This window comes from Oncorhynchus masou, chromosome 23 (genome assembly GCF_036934945.1).
Source record: "Oncorhynchus masou masou isolate Uvic2021 chromosome 23, UVic_Omas_1.1, whole genome shotgun sequence".
In the NCBI taxonomy this organism is placed as follows: Eukaryota; Metazoa; Chordata; class Actinopteri; order Salmoniformes; family Salmonidae; genus Oncorhynchus; species Oncorhynchus masou.
In genome coordinates this window covers 40,823,697-40,835,595 of record NC_088234.1, presented here as the reverse complement: position 1 = coordinate 40,835,595, position 11,899 = coordinate 40,823,697, and the positions used below count along the sequence as shown (strand labels likewise).

At 41.5% G+C, this 11,899-nt stretch overlaps 1 protein-coding gene across 1 annotated transcript in view; it reads left to right on the top strand.

Annotated features, from left to right (window-relative positions):
• The first annotated feature begins 1,214 nt into the window (after window positions 1-1,214).
• sgpl1 (sphingosine-1-phosphate lyase 1) overlaps window positions 1,215-11,899 on the top strand; it is a 32,870-nt gene continuing 22,185 nt past the window's right edge. The window contains 1 exon segment of the mRNA XM_064932113.1: window positions 1,215-1,430. Within this exon segment, the coding sequence (XP_064788185.1) occupies window positions 1,419-1,430 (12 nt within the window). The 5' untranslated portion in view covers window positions 1,215-1,418.

Sequence of the window (11,899 nt, the reverse complement as noted above, 5' to 3'; positions counted from 1 at the left end):
TGCGATGGGAATCAAGTTCCAGAGTGAAGGAGGTCAAAGTAGGAAGGATCAGGACTGTCAAGAAGGCCTCCTATGCAGATGCAGTGAACATTGACGAAGTAGCGAGTAGAGTTCATGTAGCTATGGCAGTGGATGATGCTCAACAGTATGTGGGTGTCAGTCAGTTGAAAGATTCTGAAACACTAACACGGAGCCCAAACCGGATGCGCGCATGCGCCATCGTGCATAAATTTAGTTTGTCCCACTACACCAAACGCAATCTCAGTACGCAGGTTAAAATATCAAAACAAACTCTGAACCAATTACATTAATTTGGGGACAGGTCCAAAAGCATTAAACATGTATGGCAATTTAGCTAGTTAGCTTGCACTTGCTAGCTAATTTGTCCTATTTAGCTAGCTTGCTGTTGCTAGCTAATTTGTCCTGGGTATTAACATTGAGTTGTTATTTTACCTGAAATGCACAAGGTCCTCTACTCCGACAATTAATCCACGGCCAACCGAATCGTTTCTAGTCATCTCTTTTTCATCTTTGAACTTATATGGTGATTGGCATCTACACTTTTACCATGACAAATGGCAAAACATTTCGTCTTTCAATCACCCACGTGGGTATAACCAATGAGGAGATGGCACGTGGTTACCTGCTTCTCTAAATCAATGAGGAGATGGGAGAGGCAGGACTTGCAGCGCATCTGCGTCAGAAATAGAAAGGACTTCTATTTTAGCCCTTGGCATCGCAGACGCTCGCTGGCGCGTGCGAGCAGTTTGGGTGCAATAATTGAATAACATGATTTCTAAATTTATTTTGCGATGCTCACGCACACAATATGTCCGGTCTGGTCAGCATGTAATCCTGAAGAATGTTGATTTTGTTGCGTTTATTAATTTTACAGGACAAACTAAATCACTGTAAAAGCGGCTAAAATGTTATTGGACCTGCAGGATTTCACTGCTGAAACATTGCAGGGAATACTGTCTGAAGATGCATCCTCTCAGGCCCCAGAGGCTGTGTACGGATCTGACTGCATTTGAATAAGTGAAGTAGTACATAGAATTTTGTATTTTTTTTACATTAATATGAGTGTGTTTCATAAATGTTTAGCTAAGAAACAAAACCGTTAAAGTAGCTCCGTTTTTACCCCACCCAATAGGTGGCGGCAATGCACCTTTTGGGATGTAGTCTGCCAATAAAACCTTGACGAAGAAGAAGAAGAAGAAGAAGAAGAAGCACACGAAGGTTGCTTGCTTTTAGTTGCTTGTCACTTCCTGAATTTAGGATACGATTCTCCGTACTATAGTGGTATGTTTATCAGATCCTCGACCACAAAGCAAGCTATACAAAGATATTGAAGTGACTTTCCCTACTAAGAAAAAGTGAAGACAATCATTTGCTGAAGGCTTGTCTTGACACTAACCATGGACTATTGGGTAAGTGAATAATAGGCTTTTTTTTAAAATTGGATTTTCTTTCTTTCTCTGGATAAAAGTAAATATTGCTTGAGCCATGTAACGTTCGATAACTCCGTGTGTCAAAAAGCATACAAGCAGCAGGTCTCACTGATAAATTATTTACATTATAACAATTAAGTTTACTGTGTTGCTGCAAGCGATAGTAAAAGCGTCCAGAACAGTGGAGCGAAGTTTGCCTACACACAATCATGTTGCTTGCCCTGGAGCGCTAACGTTACGGTGTTGACATAGTTCGCGCATTGTTAAAGTGATTCTAGCACATATTCTTACTATTTGAATAACACCCCTGGCATTTATAATTATTTTGAAGTCGATCCTTTTTCAAGTGCGAGGATCATTTTCTTCAGGGTAGTTTATTTGTGTATGTATTCGGAGGGAATAATGTGGCATAAATACAGATCAAGAATCTGATATGGAAAGGTCAAGATTCTTCTAAGATACATTTTGTCTTAACTGCCTCAACAACTATTCACTCTTGCAGGCATAGCCTTCTAGTTGTAGGTTTGATTTTCTTTTAGTTTGCAGTATAATAAGGGGTTTCTGACAGTTATTAGAGTGAATAACTGACTAGATGCAGTCTAGAAATGTGGCAAACTTGTCAGAAATGTCAGTGTTCTGAGTATGGACTAGAGTCACCTGTAGCTTGACAGGTTCTTTCTTCACATTCAAATGATCCAGGTTCTTTCTCATATTCAAATGTAAGGACAACTTTATGATCAAAAACTGTTTCTCCTGCAGGCAATCTCCTTTGCAGTGATTTAAGACATAGAAAGTGAGCTTTTACTGAAGGTTCAGCACCCCAACGCCTAGAAAAATCTGAATAAAAACAAAATATTAATAAAATGTAAAATATTTAAAAAAATAAATAATAATCTTCACAAAAGTAGTGCACTGGGCCTTTACTAGTCCTGTATTAGCGGACCTATATAGCCTTATGGCTATAGACTTACACAGTATATAATACGATATATACAGACATCAGCAGCCACACGTACTGTACATCTTTGGACATCAGTACCTTCAACACGTTGTGCCATGGAAATGTGCTTTTTATCACTTGCACTACAGATGTCGGATCTTAATTTGACCCGTTTAGTCGCAAGAGGAAAATAATCCTGCAGCAGGAGGATCTGAATGTCTGAAGAAATATTTCCAATTGCCACAGGGGGGTGTTTGTATACTAGTGCTGAGTGATTTAAAACAACGAATGGAAAGATATCAGTTCAATTATTTGAATTCCATTTCATTCAGTTTTTTTTCTTCTGTGAGCTCAATTAGCACATTTCGCAGTTTCTCTATAAATCAGATCATGCTTGAACTGTGTAATGTAGTAGGGAGTTGTAATTTCCAACAGGCCAATATTCTACACAGTTTAATGCAGAAAACGTGGTAATTAACTACAATGGCCATAATCCATTGCGCCTACTTGTCCGGTCTTCTACGGTCTGTGTTTCTTTTATGCCTGCTACGAGAAGAGACAGAAGAATGCTCGATTGAGAGGGATAGAAAGCAGTTGCATCGCAAGGTATCTCTACCTGAAAATACATAATCTAAGTGATTGATCGTTAGTATTCAGCAGTCATAAAAGTATGCCTTATTTACTTTAAAGAACTACTAAAATAGTGATTTGTCAGACAGCATAGGCAGCAGCTCTATATTGATGATACTTGGAATGAAATAATTGTCATCAAATAAAACAAATGTAATAAACAAAACAAAAATATTTTATTAAATTAATTTAAATAGGTGATTATTAATAAGTGAAAAGTAGTAATGGGCAGTCACAACCATCATGGGACTTTAATTAATTTTACATTCAGTGTTTTCAACCAACAAAATGTATAGTGCGTTTTAATGTTTAAAAAACTATTGAAATCCAAAACGTGATGATTTTTAAAATAATTTAACCGAAACCGAACCGACCTCAAGCACAAATAGCTCAGCACTATTGTATACAATGCACTACCATACCTACATTGTACCTTAGACTAGTTCAAGTATCCTATGTAGCTCTAGAAGTGCAGGACGGGTAGGTGGCGTGCGGGTTGAAAAAAGAGAAAATAATACCTTAAAAATATCTTAAACATTGCACAAGAATGATACATTTATCTATAGGCTACATTTGAGGTTTTTCTTTATTAGTTATCTGGCATTCGTACATAAGTCTAAGCTTTAAAAGCCTAACTGTACGCATGGCAAATAACCTATACGCCAATTGCCAAATGCTTTTGGGAACAGGCAGAAAAAGTTAAGAGGCAAAAACGACAATGTCAGAGTTGAATTCCAATAAGAGAAAAGCTGCGAAATGGAGAGATGAAAATGAAGGGAGAGGGGAAGGTTAGAAAAGTAATGTTTTGGAAATATTTGGTGAAGTGGTAGAAGAGGATGATTGTAAGGCGCTATACGAATTCGACAGTCACAAAACGGGGACTTCAAATAGGACTGGCATGTCGAGGGAACTGCGGCCTAATGTTCAGATGGGTTAAATGGAAACTGAAATCTGGACACTAATTCTAGGTCTACAACCTCTCATGGAAGCCTTCATTTGAACTCCTGCAGAATTAAGCATTTCTTGCAGTAAAAGTATACAGCAAATGTAGGGTACATTTTTATTCCGGAACAAGAACTTTACCAATGTCGACTAGATTGAATTCTATCGATTTATGACATTCTGGCGAGCAAGAGTTTATTTAGTCTTCTAGGGTAGCATATAGGCTAATGACAGTCACAGAAGAAAAGCTGCATGTATTTAATTATAGACAAGTTGACTAACGAATAGAGAGAGAAAAATGTGCAGTTTTATGTTTAGAATTAGCTTTAAAAAATGTCTAAATTCTCTGTAGACTAGCGTGAGATTAGCTATAAAACTGCACATTTTTCTCTCTGCCCCATGACAATATGTGTAGAATTGCTGGAAATTAGCTTAGAACGGCAACATTTTCTCTCAGCCTCATGGCAAAATGTGTAGAATAGAATCAGATGACCTATAAAACTGCACATTTTTCTGTTTGCCCCATGGCAAAGATAGTATAGAATACGCTATATACATATGAGATGAGTAATGCCAGATATGTAAACATTATTAAAGTGACTAGGGTTCCATTCCTTAAAGTGGCCAGTGATTTGCAGTCTATGCCTATAGGCAGCAGCCTTTAATATGCTATTGATGTCTGTTTAACAGTCTGATGGCCTTCAGATAGAAGCTGTTTTCCAGCCTCTCGGTCCCAGCATTGATGCACCTGTACTGACCTCGCCTTTTGGATGATAGTGGGGTGAACAGGCAGTGGCTCGGGTGGTTGATGTCCTTGATGGTCTTTTTGGCCTTCCTATGACATCGGGTGCTGTAGGTTTGCCCCCTGTAATGTGTTGGGCAGACCACACCACCCTCTTAGGAGCCTTGCGATTGCAGGCGGTGCAGTTGCCATACCAGGCGGTAATACAGCCTGACAGGATGCATTCAATTGTGCATCTATAAAATTTTGTGAGGGTTTTAGGTGACAATTCACATTTCTTTAGCCTCCTGAGGTTGAAGAGGTTCTGTTGCGCCTTCTTCACCACACTGTCTGTGTGGGTGGTCCATTTCAGTTTGTCAGTGATGTGTATGCCAAGGAACTGGACAACACTGTTTCCTGGAGTCCACAATCATTTCCATTTGTGTTGTTGATGTTGAGTGAGAGTTTTTTTTTTCTTCAGGCACCACACTCCCAGAGCCCTCACCTCCTCCCTGTAGGCTGTGGTGTCATCGTTGGTAATCAAGCCAACTACTGTTGTGTCGTCTGCAAACTTGATTATTGAGTTGGGGGCGTGCTTGGCCACGCAGACATGGGTGAACAGGGAGTACAGGAGGGGCCTGAGAACGCACCCTTGAGGAAGAGTGGAGGTGATGTTTCCTACCTATGGTGTTGCATGCCATCAGGAAGTCCAGGGCCCAGGTGCACAGGGTTCAGACCCAAGGCCTCGAGCTTAATGATGAGCTTGACTATAGTGTTGCATGCTGAGCATGCTGAGCTATAGTCAATAAACAGCATTCTTACATAGGTATTCCTCTTGTCCAGATGGGATAGGGCAGTGTGCGGAGTGATGGCGATTGCATCGTCTGTGAATCTATTGGGGCGGAAAGCAAATTGAAGGGGGTCTAGGGTGTCAGGAAAGGTAGAGGTGATGTGATCCTTGACTCTTTTTAAAAATGTATTTATTTATATATATATTACATTTTACCCCATTTTCTCCCGAATTTTGTGGTATCCAATTGCTTTTAGTAGCTACTATCTTGTCTCATCGCTACAACTCCCGTACGGGCTCGGGAGAGACGAAGGTTGAAAGTCATGTGTCCTCCGATACACAACCCAACCAAGCCGCTTCTTAAAACAGCGCGCATCCAACCTGGAAGCCAGCCGCATCAATGTGTCAGAGGAAACACCGTGCACCTGGCAACCTTGGTTAGCGTACACTGCGCCCAGCCCACCACAGGAGTCGCTGGTGCGCGATAAAACAAGGATATCCCTACCGGCCAACCCCTCCCTAACCCGGACGATGCTAGGCCAATTGTGCGTCGCCCCACGGACCTCCCGGTCGCGGCCGGAGCCTGGGCAGAGCCTGGGCGCGAACCCAGGTTCTGGTGGCACAGCTGGCGCTGCAGTACAGCGCCCTTAACCACTGCGCCACCCGGGAGGCCCCTTGACTAGTCTCTCAAAGCACTTCATGATGACAGAGGTGAGTACTGCAGATAGTCATTAAGTTCAGTTACTTTTGCCTTCTTGGGTAGAGGAACAAACAATCTTTAAGCATGTGGGGACAGCAGACTGGGATAGGAAGAGATTGAATATGCCCATAAACACACCAGCCAGCTGGTCTGCGCATTCTCTGAGGATCCGGGTAGGGATGCCTGGACTGGCAGCCTTGCGAGGGTTAACACGTTTAAATGTTTTACTAACGTCGGCCACGGAGAAGGGGAGCCCACGGACCTTGGTACTGTGTTGTCCTCAAAGCGTGCTCAGAATGTGTTTAGCCTGTCCGGAAGCAAGACGTCGGGCTCGGCGACGTGGCTGGTTTTTCTTTTGTAGTCCGTGATTGTCTGTAGTCCCTGCCACATATGTCTCGTGTCAGCCATTGAATTGCGACTCCACTTTATCTCTATACAGACGTTTAGCTTGTTTGATTGCCTTGCGGAGTGAATAACTACACTGTTTAAATTCTGCCATTTTACCAGTCACGTTGCCATGGTTAAATGTGGTGGTTTGCGCTTTCAGTTTCACGCGACTGCTACCATCTATCGACGGTTTCTGGTTAGGGTAGGTTTTACTAGTCACAGTGGGTATTTCGATACACTTCCTTAGAAACTCAGTCACCATATACGTGTCTAGATTATTTTTCCAAGCTATCCGGAATCTATCCCAGTCCATGTGATCAAAACAATCCTGAAGTGAAAATATAATTGATTTTATTTCAATGTTTTCAAAAAGTAAAATGAATAGTCTGATATATGCATCAAAGAAAAGTGTCTCGGCTCAACTGAATCGAATTTGGATAGGGTCAAATGCATAAACATCTTGACAGTTTTGAAAATGAAATAGTAGGGCCACACAATACAGGCTTTCAATCCACGACAAGGACGAGTTACAAATTCCAGCATCAAACTGAAAGTACAGTAGGTCTATGCTACTGTAGCTGGCGCATAACAGCTTAGCAATGGAAATTACACCTACTGTAAGAGCCATCCACTCAAAAGACCATAAGTATATTGACAAATTATACACAGCCTAACTATAAAACGTGGGCTAGCTAGCATCCGCACTGGAGGAAACTTTATCGTTCTACATCTGTCAATCAACTGATGGCACAAATCAGCTCAACTCAGCCAGGGAAACACAAACGGTAGGCTATCATCGGTTTTCACATCTTTTGTTATGTGGCAATGGATAGGCTAACGAGTAGCCTACAGGAATGTAGCATATTGGAATATAATCCAATAACAAGTGGCCTATTGCAACCATTGATGACACTGTATTATTGCAAAGTAATTCCTCGTTAAACCATCAATAGGCTCAAAATTCACCCGCACAGCTGATCTCAATTGCAACCATTATTGATTACCCCATTGCCGGTTTCAAGATACTTATGTACATATAATGTATGTCGACACCCCTTCAAATTAGTGGAATCGGCTATTTCAGCCACACCCATTGCTGACACAGCCTTGCAATCTCCATAGACAAACATTGGCAGTTGAATGGCCTTACCGAAGAGCGCAGTGACTTTCAACCTGGCAACATCATAGGATGTCAAAAGGTCAGTTCGTCAAATTCTGGGCCTGCTAGAGCTGCCCTGGTCAATGGTAAGTGCTGTTATTTTGAAGTGGAAACGTCTAGGAGCAACAACGGCAATGCCATGAAGTGGTAGGCCTTCAAGCTCAGAATGGGACCACTGAAACGCATATGCGTAGAAATCGTCTGTGCTCGGTTGCAACACTCACTACCGAGTTCCAAACTGTCTCTGGAAGCAACATCAGCACAAGAACTGTTTATCGGGAGCTTTATGAAATGGGTTTCCATGACCGAGCAGCCACACACAAGCCTAAGATCACCATGCGCAATGCCAAGCATCGGCTGGAGTGGTGTAAAGTTCTCCGCCATTGGACTCTGAAGCAGTGAAAATGCATTCTCTGGAGGGATGAATCAATCTTCAACATCTTGCAGTCTGACAGACAAATCTGGGTTTGGCGGACGCCTGGAGGACGCTACCTGCCCGAATGCATATTGCCAACTGTAAAGTTTGATGTATGATGAATAATGGTCTGGGGCTGTTTTTCATGGTTCGGGCTAGGCCTCTTAGTTCCAGTGAAGGGAAATCATGACACTACAGTATACAATGACACTCTAGACAATTATTTGCTTCCAACTTTGTGACAACAGTTTGGAGAAGGCCCTTTCCTGTTTCAGCATCACAATGCCCTGGGGTACAAAGCGAGGTCCATACAGAAATAGTTTGTTGAGATCATTGTGGGAGAACTTGACTGGCCTGCACAGAGCCCTGACCTCAACCCCATCGAAGACCTTTGGAATTAATTGGAATGCCGACTACGAACCAGGCCTAATTGCCCAACATCAGTGCCCGACCTCACTAATGGTCTTGTGACTGAATGGAAGCAAGTCCCCGCAGATGTTCCAACATCTAGTGGAAAGCCTTCTCATAAAAGTGGAGGCTGTTATAGGAGCAAAGTGGGGACCAACTCTATATTAATGCCCATGATTTTGGAATGAGATTTTCGAAGACCAGGTGTCCACGTACTTTTGGTCATGTAGTGTATGTGCGCCTTCTGGTTGGTATTATCATCGGAACAACTTGGACCTTTTTTAACAGACTAAGGGCGATTTATCTATTTGACAAGTATTCCATACAATTGATATAAAGTATTTAAAATCAAATCAAACTTTATTTGTCACATGCGCCAAACACAACAAGCGTAGACCTTACCGTGAAATGCTTACTTAACAAGCCCTTAATCAACAGTGCAGTTCAAGAAGAGTTATTTATCTTTACCAAATAACTAAAGTAAAAAATAATAAAAAGTAACACAATAAAATAACGAGGCTATATACAGGTTGTACCGGTACCGAGTCAGTGTGCGGGGTTACAGGTTAGCTGAGGTAATTTGTACATGTGTACATAGTCACTTCACCCCTACCTACATGATAAACCGCGAGTAGCAGTAACGTAAAAATAAATGGAAGGGGGGCTAGGGGGGTCAATGTAAATAGTCCGGTGGCCATTTGATTAATTGTTCAGCAGTCTTATGGTTTGGGATTAGAAGCTGTTAAGGAGCCTTTTGTTCCTAGACTTGGCGCTCCAGTACCGCTTGCCCTGCGGTAGCAGAGAAAACAGTCTATGACTTGGGTGTCTGGAGTCTCTGACAATTTTATGGGCTTTCCTCTGACACCGCCTATTATATAGGTCCTGGATGGCAGGAAGCTTGGCCCCAGTGTTGTACTGGGCCGTACACACTACCCTCTGTAGCGCCTTAAGGTCAGATGCCGATCAGTTGCCAATACCAGGCGGTGATGCAACCGGTCAGGATGTTCTTGATGGTGCAGCTGTATGACTTTTCTTTGGATCTGGGGACCTATGCCAAATCTTTTCATTCTCCTGAGATCTTTTCAGTCTCCTGAGGGGGGAAAGGTTTTGTTGTGTCTTTCGTCATATACCAACTGTGGGAATTTACCCAATCCTTTTGTATGAATGGAAACTAATGTTGGCGTAGCCTACTGTTATTTAATTTGTTTTCTATTTATTTTATGCATTAAATGCAACTGTCTTTAAAATGAAGTTTCTGGTATAGTAATTTCCTATCCAGATCTGGGTCAAATATCCCTCCACTGTCCATATTTTAAATGTGGAACTAAATTATGTCAATCCCCCGATTTTAGTTATTTATGCCAGAAGGGCTTGTGCCGGAGACCTACCGTGGGTTCGATTATGTGCGCAATGAAGGCAGCGGCACAAGTTAACTCAGTGTTGACAGTTGAAGCTTAGATCATGGTATTTGTCTTCATTTTTTGAATTTTATTTTCCATAAAATACAGACCTTAGAACTCTAAGAATTCATAAAATGTGTTTGCCAAGCCAGTGTTGATACTAATGTTTATTATCACACTGTTTTTCCCTTGATGTCTCTCATAGCAGTGGCCTCCTCACACCCAGTACATTTCCATGAGAAATACGACCTCCCCTTGGAGACAACAAAGGTCTCCTTACAGAATACTGTTGGCCTGGGAAAACGGATGCATGGGCGTTTACACAACAATAGGGAGAACAAAATAAGCGTGGGCTTCAGACCGGGCTAGGGCACTGCATTATTTCTCCTAATGCGAAGACGGCCACGAAAAAAATGTTTTGTGACGGACAAACGTATGTTATTTAAAAAATGTCAGAAAGAAATGTGTCGGGTAACAAATAGTACGTACGTGGCAAAAGGGTTTATATCTGTTGCACCAGGACTTTCCATTTGCCCTGACGCAAGATAACACCATTTAATCTCTCCAGTTTATAGCATATAAAAAATTAAATGTGGCACTGGATGCTCGCTCAGCGCTGCAGTCTGTGCTACAGAAGCACTGAACTCAAAAGGGAACTACAGCTTTTGCATACATATTTAAAAAGTCCTGACAAAACGTTCGTTTTTTTTCTTACCATTTTAGATGGAGAATGAAACCTAATCCTATGATAATGCATAAACATTAGCTGCCCATCTGATACATGGCCGATGCTGGTCACATAGTATGTTTCTCCCAACTCTGCGCTATTTCGCTAACCTTGGCAAACCTGTCGGAGATTAAACTGTCGTCAGTGGGTATATTCTTGTGATTGAAAGGCAAAGCTTTCATTCAGGTTCATCCATGGTAGAATTAGGGTTTGTCATTACTATAGGCTAGGCCCCTGCCTGTAAAACTACTGTCAGTAGTCTTTATTACGCAAACCATCTTTTTTTAATGTCATACGGTTTCTTTTTTTTGCTGTGACTTTTACTAGACCTGGATTGACGTGATTCCATTTAAGCAAGTAGTCAGTCGTCAATTAAAGCCTACATTTCTAATGAAGTAACTAAGTGTTTGCGTTGCAAACACATACTCTGCGTTGAGCATGGTTAGTTTGCATGATGTCATTGTACTGCATCACCAGTACCTATTACATTTTCCCCAAGGCTTTATGCGATGTTCGATTCAGTGGTTAGGAATAGTGGTTATTCAAGTTACTGTCTTGTGAACCTTAAGCTTTTTCCTATCTGATTATAGGAGACCTTCATGGATACTACCTTTATTGTTATCTAGCAGAAACGCATAGTGTTGTAAAAAAAAGTAGTGATCTAGAGATAAACACATTTTACCACACTCATGAAATTAATGAATTATTTACTTTAGCCACTGATTTGAGCTTAATTTGTCAAATGCAGATATGGTATGAGCAGTTTTTCCTATATTCCACACCTGAAATAGTGTATTCCTTACTGAATGTATTTGGAATACGTTCGTGATACGTCTATCAGATAGTAATTTGTTTTTGAGTTGATTGATAATGAACACCTGCATGTTATTGCACTTCCTCTGCACCCAAATTAACACCAAATTAATTTGTTTGGGGAGGGAAAAGTGTCTGAGGTTTCTCTCCTCCATTGGCTACAAATGTTATGTCTAATGGATGACAGGGGCATAGTGTAGTCAGCTGACTCCTATTCCTCCACCTCACCTGGTTGTGGGATTTAAAAAAATGTATTTCACCTTTTTATTTAAACAGATAGGCCAGTTGAGAACAAGTTCTCATTGACAACTGCGACCAGGGCGACCTGTCACTCTAAAGACTAGTTTGATTTTGAAGTAGCAGATTACCCAAGTCACTTTCTCTCTAATGTAATGTCCGCAACTGCGTGTCTACAG